The sequence below is a fragment of the Mesoplodon densirostris genome, chromosome 12, assembly GCF_025265405.1.
Source record: "Mesoplodon densirostris isolate mMesDen1 chromosome 12, mMesDen1 primary haplotype, whole genome shotgun sequence".
Lineage (NCBI taxonomy): Eukaryota > Metazoa > Chordata > Mammalia > Artiodactyla > Ziphiidae > Mesoplodon > Mesoplodon densirostris.
Window position 1 is genome coordinate 33,817,181 of NC_082672.1, and position 26,367 is coordinate 33,843,547.

The window sequence follows — 26,367 nt, forward strand, 5'->3', positions numbered from 1 at the left end:
TTCTTGACTTAGAATGTGAATTGTAGAGATAGTACTTTACATTCATCTTTATTTCCTAAGTTTGTTTTACTTAGCATATCTATCTATCTATCTTTAATGGATAAATCAATAAAATATCAAATAAACTTTCAAATCATTAGTTATTTTAAAAATTCCAAAGTTGATTGTATGAAGAAATATATCAGAAGTAATGTCCCTATCATACTTTTCTAATATTTAACTAATGTAATTTTAAAGCCTAGGTTATACCAAAACAAATACTACCAAATTTCAGTAATAAAATTTTAATAAATTGGTGATCAAAAATGTATTTCACAGACCAGGGAAAACCTTGTAGTAAACAACTTTAAGGAACAAATATTCATAGTCAGTAATTGAGATTAATGAGGTAAAACATATATGGAAGAAAGTGCCTGCCCAGTCTCAGCGGGGAGTTTGATGAGCTCCCATAAATTATTCTCATTTGGGGTAATAATAAAAACTATCACTTACGTATTGTGCTTGCTATGTGCCAAGCACTGTTCTAAAGCCCTTTAAAAATATGAATTCATTCAAAATCTCAAGGCAATCCTGGAAGATAGTTATTAGCATCAACTTTTTACAGAGTGGTGAAACTGAGGCATAGAAAGATCAAGTAATTTGGTTACCAGCTAACCAATTGTGGAGTCAGCCAAATCAACCAGACTGGCTTCAGAGTCTGTGCTCTTAACTCTCACACATACTGCCTCAAAGGAAAAATGGTCTCAGGACAAAACACCACTCCATCATACGTCAGTGCTGTAGGATATGTAGGAAAAGGGCATGTATCAGGGTTAAAATTCTGCTAAATTTATATTTTGGAGACATACTGATCAGTTATTGTCCTTTTCTTTCACTTTAAATGTATGCATTTATTTTGGAAAAACATAATCTCTTTTAAAGGTTTCTTCATTTAATAACAATAGTAATAATAACAGCAATAATACCTAACATTTACTGAGAACTCTTCAGATGTGTGTCTTATGCACTCTTCTCATGACACATGGAAACAGCCAGGGAGGGGCCTGGATAGATCTCCCTTCAAGAGAGCCTGCAGTGGGAGTGTCACCGATTGACAAGCCCCGGCTTCCACTCTTGGATCTAGTGGAGAAGCTCACAGCAAGTCACACTTCTCCAAGTCAATGACTGGTACACTGAAGTACTAGAATCTTCCTGCCCAATCCAAGATTCCTCCAGTGGGCAAATTTTGCTGGGGCACTCCCTACTGGCCAGGCTAAGAATTTGAGATTTGGGCAGAATGTACCCAATGAGACTTTCCTACTCAATATTTCTTTCCCTCCCTCCTTTCACATGGTCAGACCTGCATTTCAGTAGAAGGCTCCCTGCATACTGCTCTCTCTTCCATCATCCTTCACTGGAGTTTCCCCCAGTTAATCTCTTGGCATTTGCTCCTTGGAGGATCTGAGCCAACACAAACTCTATGAAGTAGGTCCTACTATAGATGAAAAAGCTGAATTACAGAAAGATTTAAGAGACTCTTTTACAGTTTACAGGCAGTGTTGGATTTAGGATTTGATCTGAGGCAGTCTGATATCAAAAGTAGTTTTTTAAAAATGTCAATAAAGAAATAAAATCATAAATTTGTTCTTCTTCCTCCCGGCCTTCCTCCTTCTCCTCCCCCTCCTCCTTCTCCATCTCCTTTTTCTATCCCCTACCCTTAGTTCTCCTGAGCTCTGATTCTACACTGGCAAGTCCTGTTTCCTGGTATTTTGCAACGTGGCCTTGGACCTATTCTTCCCTCTCCCTTCCTAACTTCGTTCCTCCCAACATTTGTTTTGTTTTGCTTTGTGAGAAGGGGGACCAAACTTTTGTAGTAGAAGACATACTAACTTACTTTATGTATGCTGTACATTTCTAGTGTGTGAAAGTGCATTTCTTGTGTTTGTTGTATATGTGAACAAAATTGTAATGTGGAAATGTAACAAAATCATTAATTATGATGAAAGGTCAGCCAAATGTCAGATCAATGGGCTAGATTTTCTTGGCTAGATCTCACTTTCTTTGCAAGATTTCCCTTCATTTATTCATTCGTGTGTTCCCTTCATTTGCTCCAAATGATGCCCGAGGTTCCTTCCCCTTCTAAGACTATAGGTTCCTACTGATCAATTTTCCTTTGTTTTCTACATATCCATGATCAATTGAAAATTTTATGAACATATGAACTTGAATAGGCTTTAAAAAAGATATTGATAGCTATTTTTTAAAGACAAGATTTCAATCAGGAATTGTCTAGTTTTCGCATTTGCAATTTGCACACTTAGCAACCGTTATTTGGTAAAATGGCACCAGAGCAGATCAGCAGCAGCACATGGAACACAACATGCTGAGGCACGAGCCATGCAGCGCCTCTGGGATTACCGGAGCTGGGGGCCGATAGGCTCCCCGAGGACATCCGCTGGAGCTGCTGACACCCCACCTCTGGGGAGACCCCAGCACTGGCTGCGCTCTCTGTGGCTGCTCCTTCTGTCGGTGCACCTGCCTGCTGAGGTTGCATCGTTTCCCTATGAAGCCTGATTTACAGACACATCTTCCTATGATATCACACTGTGGTGTCACAGAGCCAATGGGATTGCAGCCACAGGACATACAGAATCGCTTCTCTGGGTCCCACCACATAGTGGGCTTTAAAAGCCAACAGAAAAATAAAACAAAAACAACAAAAAAAGAGCATATCATGTTATTCAAGAGATAGAGGCAAATGATATTTCCAAACTTCCTACAGACGGCCAGTTTGACACCGGAGAAATGCTTGGTTCTGCTTAACAGTGTTTATCACCAAAAAATTACATATATATGTGAAAGAGATAGTGCAAATCCATGTCCCCTTATGGAGGAATCTCAGGTGCTCACCATACTGAAGGCAGGGCAATACGTGCAGGAACAGAGGGCAACATATTTTGATTTTTGTTTCATTTTAGCAAAATGGTATCTAAAAAATATTTTGATTTACTTCTCTACTGAAAACTTTTGTTGAGTAGAGTGCTCACTGGAACTTTTAATTGATGGAACTAGTACAAAGTGTTTGATAAAAGCAAAGGGTGTGACACTTTTTTTTATGCCAAAAACATAAAAGCAAAAGAAAGAATACATGACTCGCCATAGACTGGGATTAAATTTGTATGTTGTTTCAGAAGCAACTGAATTCCAGTAAATATTACACAAATTCACTACCAAGGAAATGTAGGTTGAGGGTCAAATGCTAGTGTATGGTAAATTTTGTTCTATTTGGAAAAAAACATTTCAATGATCACAGTAATTTTATATGTACAATGAGATATTCCTGAACTTGTCTTTCAATATGCTCAGGAGTAGGTCAGTGAAAGCCAATGAGAAGTTTGAAGGAAGAAGTAATCATGGTCAGCTCCTACTTCTTACCTTACATTCATCACACTGCCGCCCCTGCACGTTAGGTTTGCATTCACACTGTCCCGTCTGAGCATGGCAAACCTCAGAGAAAGAGCCATTGGCATTACAGTGGCAAGCTGCAAAGAGAAGAGAGATCTGTGATTGGGAAAAATGTTCTAATAGTCTTAATAGGTTTGTTAAATAGTAATATCCCCCAGGTGGTAACACTGGCCACGAAGTTTTAGAATAGAATGTTTTCTGATTGCTAGGGGTTCTGCTAAGCATTATATTATTTGATGTTTACATCCACTCTATAAGCTGTAGAGATATTTATGTAAAGCAACAGCACAGTTCCTGGCACATTCATATGCTGTGAAAATACTAATGTCACCATTACTATTCAAATTCTGAGAATGGAGACACTGAATTTCCACGTAGCCATAACTCAAACAATGCCACGTGATTAGTAGGTGATACAGTTGACTTCAGGTAAAATGTTCTTTCCATCAGTCCTCCAGCTGTTTTGCTTCTTCATAGATACACTGGGGTAGCATCTAAAATATAATCTCAATATAAGTAATGCATACTGACTCTAGAGCTGAAATAATTTTGAGAAATTATCAAAATTAATAGCACCCATGGCATATTAATTCTACAATTAATGAAGCAAAATTAATTATTTTTTTCCAATTTAATGATTATTTACAATATGCCAGTTTTCGTGTTAAGCTCAAAAAATGAGCTTGAGGGGAAATATATACATACCTTTAAGATTAGAAAAGTATGTAAGACCGTAGAACCAAGTAGACATTTTTCTAAAGAGGATATCAAAGTGGCCAACAGGCACATGAAAAGAAGCTCAACATCACTAATCATCAGGGAAATGCAAATCAAAACCACAATGAACTATCACCTCACACATGTTAAAATGGCTGCCATCAAGAAGACAAGAGACAACAAGTGGTGGTGGGAATGTGATGAAAAGGGAACCCTTACACACTGTTGGTGGGAGTGTAAACTGGTCCAACCACTATGGAAAACAATATGGAATTTCCTCAAAATGTTAGAAACATATCCACCATACAATCCAGCAATCCCATTTCTGGATATATACCCAAAGTAAATGAAAACAGTGTTTTGAAGAGATACATGCACTCCCATGTTTACTGCAGCATTATTCACAATAGCCAAGATATGGAAACATCCTAACTGCCCATCAGTGGGTGAATGGATAAAAAGATGTAATGTATATACATGATGGAATATTACTCAGCCATGAGGAAGGAGGGTATCCTGCCACTTGGATGGACCTTGAGCACACTATGCTAAGTGAGATAAGTCAGATATAGAAAGACAAGTTCTGGGCTTCCCTGGTGGTGCAGTCGTTGAGAATCTGCCTGCTAATGCAGGGGACACGGGTTCGAGCCCTGGTCTGGGAAGATCCTACATGCCACAGAGCAACTAGGCTCGTGAGCCACAACTACTGAGCCTGTGCATCTGGACCCTGTGCTCCACAACAAGAGAGGCAACGATAGTGAGAGGCCTGTGCACTGCGATGAAGAGTGGCCCCCGCTTGCCGCAACTAGAGGAAGCCCCCGCACAGAAACAAAGACCCAAAACAGCCAAAAATAAAAATAAAAAAAGACAAGTACTGTATGATATCACTTATATGTGGAATCTAAATAAGTCAAACTCATTAAAAAAAACAGAGTAAAATAATCTTTACTATAGGATGGAGAATGGGGGGATAAAATTATTGCTGTTTAAGGGTAAAAAATTGCAACAAGTAGTTAATAAGCTATAGTGATCTAATGCACAGTATAATGAATATAGACAACAATATTGTACTACAAATTATATAACAGGATAAATATTGCTACAATGGCAACCATGTTACAATATATAAATTTATTAAAGTAACACATTGTACACCTTAAATTTACAAAATGTTATATGTCAAACATTCAATAAAATGTATATAAGATAAAAATAACTTTGTCAAGTGTATTAGGAGTACAGTATTATAATTTTTAAACTGAGGAAGATATATACTATCCTCAGTTTATATACTATAAACCTTATTATTATGATAGTATATATTATATACTATCTGCAAAGATAGAAAATGTATTTGGTTTAAGTAACCTTTTGTCATTTTTATGTTACAAAGTTGTCTGATGTTATTCTGAAACATATAATAAATCAGTCTAAAAATTAAGAAGCTTTTTCACAAATAGAACAGTAATTAATGGTTCACTCTGTACTCTACAAGTGTATTTTTAATGGTACCTATAATTGCATTGATACCAGAATAAAAATGTGAGGGGGAGATGACATGGGAATTTAGACTATTTGTAGATGGTTTTTGTAAATTTTGTACAATATTTCATGTCTCTGAATACTTTGATTTGCGCACAATTTATAAATATATTATAAATAGCTACTCCATCAGCCTGCACTATTTTTCTGTTCATGGGGCTGGAAGCACTACTTAGTTTTACTGCTTTCCTAAAAACTGCTTGATTTTTCTTCCAATAGTTTGGTCTTCAGTGTCTGCTAACTTGATACTTGTTGGGTGGCCATTTAAAAACTGGTCCCAGCCAGTTATCTTACTCAGGTAATAGCCTACGGATAGTCTATAGCTGGCGTGTGAGAAGAGGTTGAAGAAAATATTTTCTTTTCATATCCATTTCATTTGGCTACTAGAATTGTTATATATACTTTAAATTTCTTTATATATTTCATATATATATATATGATACATCGATTTTAAAAATCTCAAATAATTTATAAATTAAAAGCCACTTTTTCTTAGAGTGGGGAATACAAGATTAAATTTACTAAAAAGTCATCTTAAAAATAACAAAATCAGGGCTTCCCTGGTGGCGCAGTGGTTGAGAGTCTGCCTGCCATTGCAGGGGACACGGGTTCGTGCCCCGGTCCGGGAGGATCCCACATGCCGCGGAGCGGCTGGGCCCGTGAGCCATGGCTGCTGAGCCTGTGTGTCCGGAGCCTGTGCTCCGCAACGGGAGAGGCCACAACAGTGAGAGGCCTGCGTACTGCAAAAAAAAACAAAACAAAAAAACAAAAGCAATACAGAATTTTTAAGTGGCATTTTTAAATGAAATGTATGACACAAAAATATGTATATAAATTTATTTATTTATTTATTTATTTATTTATTTTGCGGTATGCGGGCCTCTCACTGCTGTGGCCTCTCCCGTTGCGGAGCACAGGCTCCGGATGCGCAGGCCCAGCGGCCATGGCTCACGGGCCCAGCCGCTCCGCGGCATATGGGATCCTCCCAGACCGGGGCACGAACCCGTATCCCCTGCATCGGCAGGCGGACTCTCAACCACTGCGCCACCAGGGAGGCCCTGTATATAAATTTAAAAAGCAAAATATATTTCTTAGTAGTGGTGTACTTTTCATGAACAGATCCAGAGGCAACTAAAATAATAGTTTATTATGAATTTTTTTTTTGTAAAGGTTTACTAACTATGCATAGAAGAGCTATTATAACTATGAAAAGTTAAAAATAGATAATAAATGTGTTTTGGTATTTTTATATGCTAAAGAGCATTAAAAACATAATTATGTCTATACTTCATGGCAAGTGATATAAAAATTTGTGATGGTTCAAAAATGTTTCTATACCATATTCTTCTATGTGTTAAGACTTCATGCCACAGACCTTGAATTTACCACAATAAAAAGAGTGGAACTGTCTCTTCAACTTTATAGAGGGGGTTATTGGAAGATAGAAAATGAGGTCACTCAGTGAGTAACACAGCCTCAGAATTAGTGAGCATCTCTACCAAAGGAGACACCATGTGTGAGTATCCCATGCCCCAGGCAGCTCACTAGATACTCTCACGTGCTAGATCCTTTAATCCTCATTGAAAATTAGGACCCTTTATGTAAATTAGGAAACCGAATCTCAGTGAGGTCAAATGTCTTGCCCAGCATCAGATAGGTAGAAAGTGTAGATCCTAGATGATGAGTTTGAACTGGAGAATTTCTTAAGTTCCTTATGATTTTACACAGATGCCATAAACCCACAGTGTTTAAAGGTGCTTCTGAGCCTGGTGGAAATTTTGCTTTAAGAACAACTGACAATTTACACGTGATATTAATAGCTACCAACTGTTCCAGAGAGTAGTTTGTTTTTGATTCAATAAATTGTCATTTTTAAATGACAAAAAGCTGGCACTTATCTTCCAGACCTGTGAGGAGAAAGACACATTTCTTATTGAAATGGGGGACGCTAGCAGGTCTTTGGTGTTTACAGCAGAGATACTAACAGGCACATTTCCAGTGGTTTCTGTATTGTTGCAGGTCCTGGGACCCAACTGAGTGATTGGAAGAGTCCCTTCTTAGATAACGAAGTCTGCAGAAGTGAACTGTTGATCTGGTATCATAACCTTTCTGCCTAAAGATTATCAGAGCAGGTGAAGTTGATGATGGCAGTGCCCAGCACTAACGTGGACTAACACGGATGTTCATTCCACTTAATTCTCCACAATGAGATCTCTCTTGCATAATATATTACCACTAATATAAAGCATTTGTAAATTCTATGCAACACCAAAAAAATACAGCCGAGGAGATCAAGATGAGGGTAGGAATGTACTGACTAATATGGGTGAAGTCCTACAATAGTTAATTTGTGGAAGTAAAACACAGAAATAGCATTCTGTGAGTAGTCCTAAGGTTAATACCTCAACAGTTACAAATGCCAGTGTGTAAGAATATTGGCAGAATTTTACACCTACTGAGAAATGCAAGAATGTAAAGTTTACATATGAAAGCATAACAGATTAATACTTACTGACAGGTACTAATGAAATAATACGGAGTGATAAATTTATTTCAAGAAAATGGTTAGAAATGTAATAAACAATAAGGATAAAGAGGGGCTACCTAATTTTCAAATTCTTCTTTCCTGTCATAGACAGAAACTTATTTAAAAATCTTCATCCCATGTGTAAACAGAGATTTGTGTATCATTTGAAAAATGATACTTCAATAATGCAGCAGTTTTGAAAGGATTTAATCTATTAGCACAAAGAAATGTATTAGAATATTCAGCCCCTGTGTATAGGTTGTGTATCTATCTATCTTACACGTATTACACATAATTTGCTACCCTCCAATCCCCACTCAAGAACTCATCAGTTACTTTGAGGTGCAATGCATCAATTCTGTCAGGGGCATCAATAGTTCAGGACTTACGCTGACAGTTCTTTGCATCAACTGCGTCTCCAAAATATCCATCAGCACAAAGCTCACAGTACCGGCCTGTTGTACCTGGCTTACATATCAGACAGGAGCCAGACAAGCTGTCACAGCTGCCAGGGATGAAGAAGTCAAGGTTGTCATTGCACTGGCATGGCTGACATGATCCTCCAGGTAGAGAAGGTTGTCCAAAATAGCCTTCTGCACACCTAAGATGAAAAGTTTCATCAGTGAGTATTTGGGGAGAACTCATGAAACCCTTTGGGGGCAATGTTTATATATTTTTTCATTCTATCCCTCTCCCAGGATATGTTTTCCCTTTAAGCGCTCCTTTTCTCAAATGCAAGGTGATTAAAAGAATGTTTTTCTGTTACTGCAGTGTAGATACAAGATGAAATCCTGCCAGCCCCACTAGTAATTAGATTTCAGCCAGAAAAAAAAATCTTGTCACTGGCACTGAAGACGAGACCAAAGCATAATAAGAAATCTGACGCTGGCACTGCGGCAGGATCCAGGTCCATGCTGGAAAGCCTTTGCAGTACAACACATCATATGTACGCAGCTGGTTGTTTCCTGTACACATATGTAAGGTTCATACGTTTCTGTTGCTGCAGCAAGGGCTTGTTGTGGGGAAGCAGGCTCACAAGGCAACTCAGTAGTGAGAATTCAGAGTTTATTAAATAGAAAATCGAAAGAGCCTCATCATTTGCGTGAGGGCCGTATGTCTGCCTGACTAATAGGCTTTTATACATTTGCACATCCATATGGAGGCAGGTTTCCACTGAAGAGTCTTTACTGAGTAACAGGCCTGCTGCATATTATGGTAACATGACATAAGGCGAGGCTTAATGGTGCCCAGGACTCTTATTAGCAAACTCCAGTTCTTTTTTTTTTTTAAAGGACTAAACACTATTGTACATATTATTGGAAAAACAAAAGTTCATTTATTTATGAGGCATGGGAGAGAATTTTTTCAATCATAGTATCAAATTTCCCTTTAACCACACCGTTATGTTTTACAATGCAACTTAATGTTACAGATGCACAGATACACCTTTATAGGAAGTACTTATTTATATTCTACTCTGTCTTCTCTTTCAGTTACATTTGCTTATGCTTCATATTAAAAACTCCACTTGCCAAAGGAGAAATAAAACAGTACATCTGAAGTCTTATGGTCAGGCTAGCTCTGTTTTCTGTGCCATCTTAGCAAAATAGAAAGTCTTTTACATCAAGGGTCAAAAATGAAGGGGAATATATCTCAAAAGTACACTATGATTATGCTCATCTACTTACAGATACGTAGAGAAAAATGCTCTCTACTCTAGAAAGAGAAATGGTTTAAATACAGTGCATCATATAAGGATACTTTAATAATATCATGATTGTGGGGCAAAGTCATTAATTTGGTAAGATACATTGATTAGTCTAAGTTTTCTAGAACATTTATAGGTGCCATAATAATCTTGTAGAATTAACCTTTTATCATAATTTTTAATGAGATTACTAGTTTTAATTTTAACAAAATCTTTTATAAATTGTGAAAGTCATTGTATAAATATTGCTTGGAAGAATACTGCCACCCACAAATATTAATTCTTAATTCTCTGTTGTAAAAATGAACTAATATTTTAGTGCATAAAATTCCCCCACAATCCCTTCAGGAGTGGTAGTCAATAAAGATAAGAAGAAAATCCTTTTGAATTTTAATCCGATTCTTCTTGCCTTACTTGATATTCAGAGCTCATGATCACATCCACATATATTCACATCTCATTTTGTTTACCATTAAGAAAGTGACTTTGCTCCACCAGAATAACAACATACAATGATCATTATCACAGATAAGAAACCCCCATTATTTTCAGCTCCCTTTCCTTAAAATGACTTACTGCCCTCAGGAGAGATGGCATTATATAATAAGATCTGGTATTTTTTTTAATGTAGATACCAATTAAGTCCCAAATTCTCCCACAACAATTTAAAAAACCAACTCAATCCATGAGAAAATAATTACAATTAAATAGAATAACTGAAGAGGCATCTGTCTTTTACTTTTTGTTGTAGGACATGTAAGGAGACAATGAATATATATGATACATCATTCATACGGCACTTTACTGAAAGTAAGCATTCAGATTTTATTAGGGGTGTGTAGGTGTGTGTGTTTCTATACATAGAACAGTATTCTTAGAGACTTACAGAAATGTTTCAATAGAAATTAAATTAATTTATTATTTATATATTTTTAATTTTTTTAATTTTTGGCTGCATCGGGTCTTAGTTGCGGCACATGGGATCTTCACTGAGGCATGCGGGCTCTTTGTTGTGGTGCGCGGGTTTCTCTCTAGTTGTGGCGTGCAGGTTTTCTCTTCTCTAGTTGTGGCGCACAGGCTCCAGAGCGCGTGGGCTCTGCAGTTTGTGGCACAGGGGCTCTAGCTGAGGCTCTCGAGCTCAGTAGTTGTGGCACGCGGGCTTAGTTGCCCTGCGGCGTGTGGGATCTTGGTTCCCTGACCAGGGAGCGAATCCCCATCGCCTGCATTATAAGGCGGATTCTTTACCGCTGGACCACCAGGGAAGTCCCATCAATAGAAATTAAAAGGTAATTCTAGGGTCAGTGAATACAATAACGCTAATCATATAACTTGAATTAATAATAGTGTTTTATAGTCTGATCAAGTTGGATTCATCTAATTAACATTAGTGTAAATCACAGTCCTTTAGACCTTTCCAGCTTCTCAGGCTTTCACCCTACCAAAACAAATTGTTAGTTGAAATCTAAAGTCCTCTCATTTTCATATGAAAGGCAGAAGGAAGACTTTTGTAAACAGAGAGTTAATTGAATTTTTTTTTTTGCTAGAGATGGACCTTAACGTGACAAAGTCCCTGCTCCTTTGCACATTTGCTAACTTTTTTTCAAATCGAATTGCAATATTTAGAAAGAGATTGTTTAAATATAGATAACACATGCAGTTATGTAAGATGACTTAGGAGCAATATTAAAGGAAGGTATATATCTATATCTATATCTATATATATCTATGTCTGTCTATCTATCTATCTAAGTGAGAGCAAGAGCGAGAGGGAGGGAGGGAAGGAGGGAGGGAGAGAGAGAGAGGAAATGGCAGTGGAGAGAAACAATAATGAAAAGAAGAAAGGAAATTGGTGAGACTTTTCTCTATTTCATTCTGGTCCATCATTTTTCAACAACTTTTGGCTAAAATCTTTGGTCTACGTTCTTCCTATCTATAGACTGAAAACAATGCTTCAGTCTAAGCAAGTTAGAAAAGCTCTTGCTTTTTTTCCCCTTCCACTCTTCCTTAAACATCTACTGAGCACTTGCACATGATACTAATATAAATAAGGAACAGCCTTTATACTACAGTCCATGGAGAAGAAAGATATAGAGTTAAACCTTGAACAACATGGGTTTGAACTGCGTGAGTCCACTTCTACACAGATTTTTGTCAATAAGTACTATAGTACTATGTGGTCCGAGGTTGGTTTAATGTGCGGATACCACACTGCGGATACAGAGGGACAACTCTAAAGTTATACACTGTTTTCAACCGCACAGGGGTCGGTGCCCCTAACTCCCATGTTTTTCTAGGGTCATCTATAGTTAAAAATGTAGCAGTGAACTATTAGAGATATGCAAATACTGTTAAAGAAGTATATAAAAGGGCAACCAACTTGAACTAGGATTCATCAAGGACCCTTTCAGGATGACAGGCTGAATTTTAAGGGCTCAGCAGAGTTGGTCTCAGACAGAAGTGGGGGAAGGGCTGCAGTCTTCCAGGCAGAGGAAGCAGTATTGGCAAAGGCACAGGGGAAGGTGGCTGGAGTTTAAATGGGAATGGTTGTGGAACTGCACTGTATTCTTACTACCCCCCACTTGACTGAGTCAGCTGAAGACTGAGGAAGTGTGCCTGCTTATATGGTGCTTTCGGCAAATTAAAAAAAAAGATTCTCTCTGGGCAGATACAGAAAAATGAACAGAAGACAGTAGACATGGCTGGGCACCCAAGCACAGCACAGCTAGTGTATTGGCAAGAAGAGGGCACTAAGTGTATTGGCAAGAAGAGGGCACACTGGATTCGAGCCCCCAGTCTCCCCCTTGGCTGAGTACTTTTGTGCAGTGTATGCACTGAACAACTGTAAATGAGCAGCCTTTTGAAACCTCACTTCCAGTCACAATTTTCCTAATGGCACTACCGAGTAAGCATAACTGTCTCTTGTCTCTAATTTCTGTAACCCCATGCTCTGCATACAGGACGCAGGGATCAAGGAGACTCAGCCATGAGTAGAAATTCTCACCAGCATAGTGATCAGATGACAATTAGACTTGGTTCAGAGTCAAGACGTTTCTGAAGCAGAGAATATCTAAATTGGATTTTGGAATTGAAATTAAAAAAAAAAGGGAGGGCTTCTCTGACACTGAATATAAATCATGTGGATAAAACTGTAGGTAATTTTTCCAAATACTCAGCAATTGAATTCAAATACCTTCTGCATTCTCAGTGGCAATTGAGAAATTAAAGTTAACTTTGACTTCTCTCTCCTTACTTAGGGAGGACATAAAAAACTGCCCAGCTCAGGAGGGGACAGGGTTTAAGGGGTCCACATAGTTCATTAAGTTTCTTGTGGTCCTATGGATCTCATTGGATGAACTTGTCACAGTCTATTAAAATGTCTGTCTCCATGTAGTGTGATATGTTGCTGAGGCTACAAACTTATTCAGAAAGTAGCTTAGTATCCAGTAGAGCAGATGTCATCAGCATTTAGCTCACTTTTTTTTCTCCATGTTCTTTTTAATTTCACTGATGCTCCGGCACTCATCCCTTTTTGCCCTTCAAAATACTGTCTCCTTGTTTTTCTATATTTTTCTCTTCTTGTCCAGATAATAAAAGCCTAGAATCTTAGCAAAGTGCCATGATGAATACCCAGTTCCCTCACCCATGGTTCTCTTCTCTTCATTTTGTTTAAAACAATCCCTAGTCAGAGGAAAGCAGTACTATCTCAAGGTATGTGTGCTTTGCCCCCGAGCAAAAGTTTCTGAAAACTGTAACCAGTGTCCTATCTGTGACAGACTATCAGTCCATATTTTGTCATATCTTGTTTTGCCATCCACTTGTTCACAATTTTTCTCCATTCCCTCAATTTAAGCAGCGAGACCACCTGTGCTGCTTGACTGAGTTAAGGGATCTGACAGGAAGGAAAGCAGAAACATAGGAATCTTCTGGACTTTGGCTTTAAAGGTCACCATTTCTATGAATGTGGCACCTCCTCCTGCAATTCATCCCCAAACAGGAAATGGGATGGAGTTAGAAAGGCAGATGGAGGAGAAATGATGAGAGTAGGGATGTTGGTGGATCCCAGTTTGGAAAGAAGACAGCAGTATGTGTCCTGTGTGCCCACAAGTGGTAGGACAGTAGTGGGGAGAGTTATTAGACCTGAGGGGAAAGGTAATCAGGAGGACAGGAAACAGGAAGAGGTCAGCAGAAATGCATTTGGATGAATTACTCAGAACAGGTTGGCCCTACCATATGTGTACTACCCCAAACAGTCACACACACACACACACACACACACACAAACACACACACACACACACACACACACACTCATTCCAGCATTCAAGGCTCTTGGTACCATAAGTAAGCTTGTTAGAACTTTGGTTCTAACCAAAGCTAGAGGTGGAAAGTGGGGAGAAGAGAAATAAAGTTAAAAGAAATTTTAAAAACTGGAACATAATTGACATATAACACTGGGTAAGTTTAAAGTGTACTTGACTGAGATTATGTGTCCAAGCCCTCACAGCTCCTACATATAAAGAATTTGATCTCAAAGTAGAAATTAAACTGAGATAAAAATATAAAGTTATAATTCCCATCTATCTGAGTCTGAGAGGCATTCTTGCTATATAATAAAAGTTCAGACCTAGGGACACATACAGACTGAAAGTGAGGGGATGGAAAAAGATACTCCATGCAAAAGGAAATCAAAAGAAAGCTGAAGTAGCAATTCTCATTTTAGACAAAATAGACTTTAAAACAAAAACTGTTACAGGAGACAAAGAAGGACACTATATAATGATCAAGGGATCAATCCAAGTAGAAGATATAACAATTGTAAATATTTATGCACCTAACATAGGAGCACCTCAATACATAAGGCAAATACTAACAGCCATAAAAGGAGAAATCGACAGTAACACAATCATAGTAGGGGACTTTAACACCCCACTTTCACCAATGGACAGAGCATCCAAAATGAAAATAAATAAGGAAACACAAGCTTTAAATGATACATTAAACAAGATGGACTTAATTGATATTTATAGGACATTCCATCCAAAAACAACAGAATACACATTTTTCTCAAGTGCTCATGGAACATTCTCCAGGATAGATCATATCTTGGGTCACAAATCAAGCCTTGGTAAATTTAAGAAAATTGAAATTGTATCAAGTATCTTTTCTGACCACAATGCTATGAGACTAGACATCAATTACAGGAAAAGATCTGTAAAAAATACAAATACATGGAGGCTAAACAATACACTACTCAATAACGAAGTGATCACTGAAGAAATCAAAGAGGAAATAAAAAAATACCTAGAAACAAATGACAATGGAGACACGACGACCCAAAACCTATGGGATGCAGCAAAAGCAGTTCTAAGGGGGAAGTTTATAGCAATACAATCCCACCTTAAGAAAGAGGCATTCTTGCTATATAATAAAAGTAGGGGATTTATGGTCACGTAAGATTAGAAAGTGATGAGTTAAACAAATTGAAGAGATTTTTTTTTCACTCCAGGACTGGTCAGAACCTTTCACATGCTAATAGATGCTTCCCAAATGTAAGTGATCATAGAACTCTATTCCAAGAACATCTATAGCTTGGAAAACACAGCTTCAGTTTTTCAATGCTGATTTTGTGTAGATGATATGCATAACTGATTACACCAATCACTCACAGAATAGTTTTGATTACAGGATTTTCAGTACAACCCGTATCTCCTTCCTTCCCTGACCCTTATTCTCCCTCACACCCTGGTCTACTTCAGCCTGCACATCCCCAAAAATATCTCTCCTAATATTTTGGATCCATCTAATGGACTTCTTAGCTCCTACAAATGCAGAGAAATGATAGACTCTAAATATTCCTGTAAAACCCTAATCTGTATTCTGGCTAGAAAAATATAATATCACATCTTCCATATAATAATGGATTAAGGTTATTTTTGACTGAAAAACTTGAATTAGAGGTAAGATATGCCATTTGATGCATGTTTCTCTCTTCTTTTTGATCAAATTAATAAAGGTTTTAGACAGGAAATCATCCTTTCTGTCAGGTATTCCTTTCCTAGGTGAATTTTATTGTTCAGACCAGAATGTTCTCCAGAATATGTTCAAATATTCTCACCCCCATTAAAAATGTGAGCTGCTTGAGGGCAAGGATGGTAGGATACATCTGTTTATAGCCTATGTCTAGCCCCATGCACAGCACGTGGTAGTTGCCAAACAAATGTTTCTTAAATAAAATGTAGGATTTTAAATTGTAGATGGTTCAGAAACCATTGTCTAACGTATACAGAAAATACATATCATGGAGCAAAGCGGTATAAATACATCAGAGACTAAGTCCACTTAGATAAATGGATTTAATGGCCTTGTAGGACAGAACAGCTGTCATTTTCCAGTTGCTAAAAAAAAAGGTTGCCTGAAGTGAGCCAGAGGGATTAGGCATTTGATGTAAATCTGTCTTGGCAATGATATGTTCTCCTATTACAGTAAGTAATATGCATGTGTCCTCCTTTTTTAAAAAAAAAAAAAACGCAATCAAAGACTTCTAGTTTCTCAACTGCAAATAAACCCTCCTTATTTCAGTTCTGTTCCTCCATTACTAAATTACAGATGCTGCCATACTCACAAGTAGTACTTGCTGCTGCTAGGAGCTATCACTGGCACTGTGTCCACAGACTGCTAGCTGCTGGCTAAGTTCTCTCTGGGTGATTGGCTCTTGCTTCATTAACTTTATGCAGCCTGGTTGAAATAGGGTTGATGGCTGCCAAGGGGACAGGAAAGGATAGGCAGAAATAGCCCTCTGTGGTGTTAGCCTTGGTGATGCTGGGTGAAAGCAGGTAATTTCTCTGCCTCTCCCCCTACCTTGACCCCCACCCACCCTCTAGTGACAGAAACAAAAGGGGTTATTTTCAGCGCTACACCCAGAAGATGTTGTTGTGTTGTCAATGACATTATGGGAGAATTTTGTACCATTTTCAGTGAGACTGAAATACGGAAGAACCTTTTCCTCCACAAGATTTTAGGAGGAAAAATAATCACACAAATTACATAAAATAATATCCCTGGCTCCACTGCAAAACAACCTAGTAAAATCAACGGGAATTAGAATACTGGCTTAGAAGTAATTAGATGAGAATATAAATCATGATAATAAATTACATTTTGTTTCGATTTTCAAATATATTTAAGGTAAATTATGGACCACTTGCTGAACTATGAACTACACATTTAAGCTACATTTTAAGGACAAAAAGCTAATTATGAAAAATAAATGTTGCCAACGTAGACAGTAAGATAAATCTTAAAGTGCATGACTTTCCACTTGAACAATACTTTCTAGAAAGATTGCAGGTTAATGCTTAACCTTTAAGATTAAAACATTAATCAAACACTCTCTGAGTGAATGGAGATTTATAGAGCAATTTCTAGAGAATAAATAAACTATAAAAATACACTGCATTTGTTTGACGAGTGTGGTGAGAAACTATTTCACCTGAGTGTGGTGGCTTTTCTGGGATAGTGCAAAGGATGATAATGCCTGTGGTTTTATAACTCCCAAGGTGGAAATCACATTGAAAGACAGTGTAGTATGTGCTTACCTCTCACAGTGTGGTCCTGTGTACCCGACGGGGCATTCATCACAGATCAAGCCAAGACTTTGGTCCAAATGGCACGTCGGGCTAAAGCTATGTTGATGTCATTGGAGAACAACGGCAGCAAGGGAAAAGCATATAAACAAAGTCATTAGCAGCATATTTTCATTTCTCTTCTTCCAATGTTGCTGTGACAAAAGGGTACAGGCTGGTCATTCTCATCTCACAGACGGAGAGTAGGATCTGGCCAATCCAGGATAAAATGACTTTGTTATTTCTGCAGACGTGAACACAGTCCAATGGAAAACAGTATCCCTGTGACATGCTATTAACTGATTTTTGACTGTTCTGGGTCCATGATCATCAGTAACAAGTGGGACTGTATAGCTGCTCTTGAGGGATTCCCCGGGCCTGGAAAAATACAGTCTCACATACTTTCTCTCTAGCCAAATCCTGATGAATTTGAAGCAACCCACAGAAATCTGTTAGAGATTTTGGAAAACTCAGTATGTGGTAGTGGAAGCTGTGGTAGTGGTGGTGGTGGTGATGGGGTTCCTCTGTCCAGTACTTCTGTCATCGGCGTGGATGTGTGTGTGTGTGCAGGCTGCTGCCCATGTATACTCAGGGTTACACTGTTTACACAGACGGAACCCTCAGAAAAGCTTTCAGATGAGATCAAGCATGCATATTCTGCCTAAATTTATAATAAAATGAAACAAACCAAAACAACCTTGCCATTTCATATCTTCTGGCATGTTCCAAAGTTTACCTCTCTCTTTGTACATATTTCCATCCTAGGTCTGAAGTCACGGAGTTGAACACCATGTCAGGAGCTAGCAGAGTAATTATGTGCTAGCTTTAGCCTCATCAACCTGTTCGACTCTGGCCATACTTCTTTGCCTTGTGAGAGACACCCTTCATGCATGGACCGTTACCTCAGAAGTGACACAATGGCTCTCTGAAGAGCCATCAACTGTTTTGAATTCTGTGAGTTCTGCTCCTCTGCCATTTTCAAAGGAAATGCCCCCAACTACTCTTTCTCTCACTATGTTTTCCCTAAATAGATTTGTTTTCTATTATATATGACAGAACAATTCAGTAGAGGTTTGCTTGATGGCTAAATGAATTAAAGAGAGAACAACAAATTAAACACTGAGCTCATTTTGCTCCTAACACTTGTATGACTTTGGAATACTTTCTTAACTTTTGTGAAGATCTGATCATACAATTTTTTTTTAATAATCTCCCTTTGGCTTAACTCATAGTAGTCCTGTAAAATAGTTAATTCTTTTATTTATTTATTTTTAACTGAAGTATAGTTGATTTACAAGATTGTGTTAATTTCGGGTGCACAGCAAGTGATTCAGTTATATATATATATATATATATTTTTTTTTTTTTAATTATTTTCCATGATAGGTTATTACAAGATATTGAATAGAGTTTCCTGTGTTATTTAGTAAATCCTTATTGCTTACCTATTTTATGTATAGTAGTTTGTATTTGTTAATCCCGTATTCCTAATTTATCCCTCTCCCACTCCCTTTCCCCTTCAGTAACCGTAACTTTGTTTTCTATGTCTGTGAGTCTGTTTCTGTTCTGTGTATCAGTGATCCCCACCCCTTTTGGCACCAGGGACCAATTTTGTGGAAGACAATTTTTCTATGGACCAGGTGGTAATGCAAGCGATGGGGAGCAGCAGATGAAGCTTCCCTCGCTGCTCACCTCCTGCTGTGTGGCCTGGTCCCTAACAGGCCGTGGACCACTACCGGTACATGGCCCGGGTGTTGGGGACCTCTACTGTATACAGAATCATTTGTATTATTTTTTGGATTCCACATATAAGTGATATCATATATTATTTGTCTTTCTCTGTCTGACTTACTTCACTTAGTATGATATTCTCTAGGTCCATTCATGTTCCTGCAAATGACATTATTTTATTCTTTTTGTGACTGAGTAATATTCTGTTTATATATATATATATATATATATATATATATATATATATATATACCAAATCCTCTTAAACAGTCTTCTATTGATGGGCACTTGGGTTGTTTCTATGTCTTGGCTATTGTAAAAAGTGCTGCTATGAACATTGGGGTGCACATATCTTTTCAAATGAAGAGTTTTCATCTTTTCTGGATATATGCCCAAGAGTGGGATTGCTGGATCACATGGTAGCTCTATTTTTAGTGTTGTAAGGAACCTTCATACTGTTTTCCATAGTGGATGTACTAATTTAGATTCCCACCAACAGTGTACCCTCTCCAGGATTTATTATTTGTACACTTTTGATGATAGCCATTCTGACCAGTGTGAGGTGATACCTCATTGTGGTTTTGATTTACATTACTCTAATAGTTAGTGATGTTGAGCCTCTTTTCATGTGCCTATTGTCCATCTGTATGTCTTCTTTGGAGAAATGTCTATTTAGGTCTTCTGCCCATTTTTTGATTGGTTTGTTTGTTTTTAAAGATTTAATAATTTTTATTTTTTGATAGTAGCAAGCTATTTGAACCAAGTAGTTCTATAATTTAAAAAATTTCAACTCAGTGGAACATTTAAATGAATCTGTTGAGGTAAGTGGGGAAAAGCCTGGTCTGGCGTATCTTGAGATTACAAATCTTACTCAGATAAAACATTTCACGTTAAGGGGTTCTGGTGGCTGCCACAAGCAGCAGAAGCAAGTTACACCCAGCCTATGGTCTGTGAGAGGGTACCCATCTTTCAGAGAGCAGCCTGTGGCTTGCCACCCATGATCCAAAGGGAGCTCACTAAGGGTGATCTTCTTGGCAGGAGTATGACTGCACTGAGGAGAAGATGTAAAAATGGAAAGAAACAATTGTTTTTTCCTCCTCATGCCATGGTTTGCTATTGTTTTCAGACATAAAACGGAGGACTGGATTTTGACAAACCTCTGGAAAGCACGTATGTTTTCTTTTAAAACTGGCATTCCTTACCTCATCATCTACAGAGAAAGTGACTCTTAACTAGAAGCCCTAGGTTTCCCACCCATGTGGGACTACAATGATGGAAAGAAAACCATACCAATTGTTTACTGATCCTAAATTAGTTTACCATAAGTCATGTCAAAGGTTCTTGATAAGGCTTCTGACACTTTAAAACCATTTATAAAATAGGTTTCAAATTCTTGAACATATTCATGCCTCAGTTAAGGCTGACAGAAGTAAAATAAAACACACTCACTGACAGAAATCAATGCTTTTTCAGAAAAATTTAAGCAATAGCAATATATCAGATTTGACTAGCTCTTTACATTTTTAGAGTACTTTTATGAATAATTCTATCACATTTTCACAAAATCCTATGAGCTGGTGGGGGAGGGCATAATTTTTCTTGCTCAAAGTCATATGCTAATTTCCAGGAGAATTTAGCACAGGATCCAAAACTTTTGATTTCTAACTTGATGCTCTCTTTTCCCTATAACCATCCAGTATTCAGAATTAAGTGAATTTAAACTTCTAGTAATATAACTATTTGACATGATGCATCTAAATAAAAGCTCCTCATAAAATATATTTGTATTTGTGCTTCAATATTCCTTAAACAATGTAAACTGAGGGTTCACTGCCTTACTGCTGTAACTGCAGTTATAAGTATGGAGAAGATGGTATTCAAATACAAACATAAAATTAGAATGAGAAATAAACACGTGCAACAAAAAATGTCTATAGAATTTGGATTGGCAAATGCAGCAACTTGACACTGATTTTGGCAGATACAGGAAGCTAACCATTCTGTGATAGAAAGAGGGAACTGTAAGATCTTTGTTGACTTCAAGTGATTCCAAGATTATGTCATCTAACTCTAGTTGGCTCGCTCTACACCAGCAGAGGCAATATTCGGCTTCCTGGATTATCCACTCCATGCTACAGAAGACACAAGAGATCAAGAATAGCAGGCTTTTTCCACAAACAGGGGGAGGAAGAGAAGCTATTGCTGGAATAAACAGTAAGGAACTACACATAGAAACAGTCTTTTTAAATGGCTGAATGTAAATTTTTATATTTATAATAATCCATTTATAAGTAAGTGTACATATGTACATACAAATGAATATGTATGTGAGCATATGTGTATGTATTTAGGTATGTGAATGTATAAATACAGATACAATTAGCTTTGTTCCAGAATGCATTTAATCTTACCTATCAAAATATGTACATTAAGATAAAATGATGCAATACGATTAAAGAGAAAAAAAGTAAAAAATAAGATAAAATCAGGGATATATTTAGAGTGCAGAATGTGTATTGTAAAAAATGCATATATATGTGTATATGTATATATTGTACAATATGTTCATTGGATAGTGGCAGATCAACATATGGCTTTGAACTTTCTCACAGCCAATGCAAGAGGGAACTGAATTGCCTCTTGGTTTCTGTGATGTGACAGGAAATAATGACTTTTTTCATCACTGGCATAAATTTTCCATCATTAGGGGTTAGACAATCGGGACATGTTCTACGGGTGCATATAAAATAGGAGAGCAGGACTCCTTTTAACTAATTGTTACCTGGAACACTTGGGTAGGGGAAGACAGACCAGAAGGGATAAGATGCTGCAAAGTGTCGGTGAGTGAGGAAGCTAGGGCTAAGATGGTGTGACTGTCCACGAATAACCACTAAAGGAGCAGAGGACTGAGAGAAAGAGGAGAAAAATGAAGGGCAAACTCATCTTACTTCATGACTGTGGTTTGCGTCACACGAATTTTTGAAATTTCTCCTTAAGTTCTTTCTTCCTTCAGTCCAGTGATATCTGTTCTCTTTATTCTCAGGAGACCCATTTAACAAACATATTTCTTTAATTATCTTTAAATAATGTGAAATCTGATGTAGTGTCCATAATTGGATTTTGTAATTAGAATTGGGTTATTTTCTGTGTTTCTCTAAACATGAGTTTCTCATTTAGCAAAATAGGAATGTGATCTGAGTAAAGCCTTCATGCTGATAAATTATGAAAGCAAATACTTAGCATAGTGCCACAATAAATTAAATAATTAAACCTGCAGTTTTTTATCCTGTCTAGCTCCTTACATTTGAGTTAGCATAGCTGTTGCCAAACACTAGAGTCATTTTTTACAATGGACATTCATAGTTTGTCTAACATTAAGTTCTATTAATTTTTTTTTTTGCTTCTCTTCAATGTCTCTGTAATTGTTTCTATTTCTATAGTGCCATTGGAAGAATCACAGAGAGGTGAATCAGAATATACGGGTTCTAATATTGGTTCTGCCACAAGCAAGCTGTATGATCACGATCCAGGCACTTAATTTCTCTGGAGTTTAGTTTTCCCTCTGGTATATGGGACTAGTAAGATACACGATAATCACCTGTGTGTACATAAAACTATATGTGGGAAAGTGCTCTAAAATACCTATCACGCTCTAAAATTTCTAAATAAAGTTGTTGAAATGAACATGTCCTTAAATTTAAATTTTGTCTTAGAATATTTATATTTCTCTGTTATAAGTACTAATTTTAACAACAATTCAATGTGGCCCCTTGAGTGAGTCCAAAAGTCAGCTCTAGAAGTGGTCCATCCTTTCAAAAATTTAGTCTAGCATTTCTGATGTGCATAAAGAAGTAGTATTCACAATGATATTAGTAGACAGAACTTATTAAGAGCCTACTCTCTGTTCAGCTTTGTGCCAAGATTATCTCCAATTTTTTTATATAACTGATGAAAATCTACAATGATTTCAATAATATTATTTATTCAAACACATCCTAAGTGTTCAAGGGCAGACAATCATGTGTCTCTTTCATATCATATTTAATCTATAAGCTGTGTGATGCCAGAAATTAATTAATATAAACATTTGAAATATTTACATTTTTATTTGCATTATTACATAATGTAATAATAATTACATTATTATTCTCTAGAGATAAATTTCACTACCTAGTTACAATCTATAGCTAGAATATATACATCACCAAGATGAGATGGCTAAGCAAACAGTGGACACTGTAAATAGTTGATGAAGTGATATATATATATATATATATATAATTTAAATATTATATGCTTATCTGTATTCATACATAATAATTGTACTGATCTATCTCTATCTCCCTACACATTTGATTTATTTTGCCATATTATCTAAGAAATTTGGAGCCAAAATGCTTATGATCTATAAGATTTATGACTGGGTATTAAATAGATAAATCACCAAGGCAAAACTATCACTAAGCCTTACAATTCTAGATGAAGGTTGCAGCAATCTTTAGTTGAATTTTTTTTTTTCTGAATAACTTATGAACATTCAAATCCCATCTTCTGAATAATATGTAACTAGTCAAGTTATTCCTCATGGTTTCTAACTCAGATTATAAGTATAATGACTTTTTAAAAACTTTTTTAAAAGGGGAGTTTCTCTAAGTCATTAAGTGTCCCCATTATTTAGTGAATAAAAAAATTCAGGTTATTAGATTAAAATGAATTTTTCTCATCACTATTGTGCAGCTTAACTATGTTAATTTTCAAAGTGTGTTAAATTCAAAAGACCTAATACCTCTGAAAACAAATTTTTAAACAAAGTGGATCATCACTGTTCCCTCTTTCTACTTATAAAAATGCCACTTTTTTATTGAAGTATAGTTGATTTACAATATTGTTAGTTTCAGGTGTACAGCACAATGATTCAGGTTTTTTACAGATTATATTCCATTATAGGTTATTACAAGATACTGGGTATAATTCCCGGTAAAAATGTCACATTTAAAGCTGGCATTTAAAATTGGTTTTTGCCCTCTATTGTCAATTCTACTTCTAAAGTTAAAATTATTACTTAATAATTATTTAATGTAAATGAAAGCACCTGAAATTAAGAATCTTTAAATAGTGGGTGTAACTTACATTGTTATTATCGAGTTGTCTTTATTTTAAAGAATCAAGATCTGCATAATGTACCGAACTGTAATACAATACTAAAGAGTACTTTATCACTGGACACTGGGACCTCAATCCTTTTTACTACTGACGGATGGTATTTTAATGCTTGCTGACTTTCTCCTTTCAGGAACACAATTAGAATCCATTTTAAAGTAGAGGCACAGTAAACAGAGAAGAATGGGTCATGAATGCCTATAATTACCCAAGCAAAGTTCTCTCCCTAATGGCTCTTCTGCATTTATAGTAATTGGTAATTAGTTGGTCTAATTTGAGGATAAATTCATAAGGTCTACATATTCACTAAATTACATAATTCTGCAAATGTATTAGGCTAGGATTCCCATGGTACTATTAATGGTCAGCTGTGCTGAATTGACAGCTGTGCTAATGCCATTGACATTTTGTCTGAGAAGGAGTGCAATGCAGATGAGTGTCCTGATGCTATCCCTTTGTTTTCCTCACCTCAGTGAAAGTTTTGTGTACGTTGGATGGTTCTGGAGAATTCCATTCAGCTACGTGAGTGAGTAGGTTCTCCATTGTTTGATCTGACCCTTCACAAGTACACCAGAGAGCAAGGTTTGTGTCATGTTATGACCAACATATTCATTATTTTCCAGATTTCCTTTTGCCTTCTTCCTCTTCTCTGACATCCCTGGTTACCAAAGGATCTTCAGTTTTGTAACCACTCAGGCTCATGCCCTAAATTCTGAAAATGTTCTGATCACTGATATAGTTACCCCATTTCCCATTTAAGTCTCTTAATGCTATCACTTAAAATGCAGTGTGTTTTTTAAAGAAGCCCTCAATGTAAAACTGTAGAGAAATGGAAAGCACATTGGACTTTAAACTTAAAATTCCAACACTGATACTTTAATATTTTATGACTCTGAGCAAATTACTTAATAATGGTCAGTCCTTATATTAGGCTCACTGTGTTCAATCATTGTTTTAGGTGCTTTGTGTATTTTAATTTATGTAATTCTCACAAGAACCCTAGGAGAGGGTCCTATTATCACAACTAATGACAAGAGAATTGAGGCACAGAGAGTTTAAGTAACCTTCCCAGAGTCACACAGCTAGAAAGTATGAAACTCAGCATTTAAATCAAGGAATTCTCTGAGAATTGGCACTATAATGCTCTTTTCCCACTCGGAAACCCTTTTCTTAATCTATAAAATAAGAGTAATTATACCCACTTATTGAATAGTTTTTGAAGGTTAAATAATGCCAAATATAGTGTTTGAGCCTATGCCTAGAATGTAGTAGGCTGCTTTCATTAATCTTAGTTCTTTCTCTTCTTTTCCAGTGACTAAGATGGAAAATTCTGAGGGAGGAAGGTTGTCAGGAAAGAGGACAAGGATTTCATGTGAGATGAAGTGTAGGAAGCATAGTTCCTATGAGAACTTTTAAATTTAATGACAGAATTATTCTCAAAGTCTTTAGCTTGTAGTATTTATGGACTCTAGTAACAAAAGACCATTTCCGTTAGGAATATCTTGGGTAGGACCTCAGAGTATGACCAACTTGATAACACCTTCACATTAAAAAATTGTTACTGACAGATTTCATTAAAAATCATTAAAAACTTTTGGTCTGCAAGCATTAATACAGCATTTAGAAACAGGTGGAAAGTACATAAAATAATATGAATTTTATTAAACACTAAGCTTGCCTTTAAGAAAAAGTTTACAATTTCTTTGATTTAAAACTATAGTTATATTTAATTTTTACTAGTAAAAAGTATTGATTATTGTTCAACATAATATGTCCCATTAAAATAAAAAAAATTTTTGGTTTCAGGATCTTGCTTACGTATTTGCTTAAGGGATGGCTGCTCTAAGGGGAAAGTGAATTAGAGCAGCTGAAATACAGTGTTCCCCTAAAAGGTAAAAGGAAGAGCAGACAAAATA

The 26,367-nt window shown here is 36.8% G+C and overlaps 1 protein-coding gene across 1 annotated transcript in view; it reads right to left on the reverse strand.

Moving 5' to 3' along the window:
* LAMA2 (laminin subunit alpha 2) overlaps positions 1–26,367 on the reverse strand; it is a 614,367-nt gene that overhangs the window by 211,935 nt on the left and 376,065 nt on the right. Inside the window, exons 18-20 of the mRNA XM_060114490.1 lie at positions 17,534–17,620; positions 8,620–8,831; positions 3,415–3,521 (exon numbers count right to left, since the gene is read on the reverse strand). Of these exons, the coding sequence (XP_059970473.1) occupies positions 3,415–3,521; positions 8,620–8,831; positions 17,534–17,620 (406 nt within the window). The remainder of the gene's footprint in view (positions 1–3,414; positions 3,522–8,619; positions 8,832–17,533; positions 17,621–26,367) is intronic.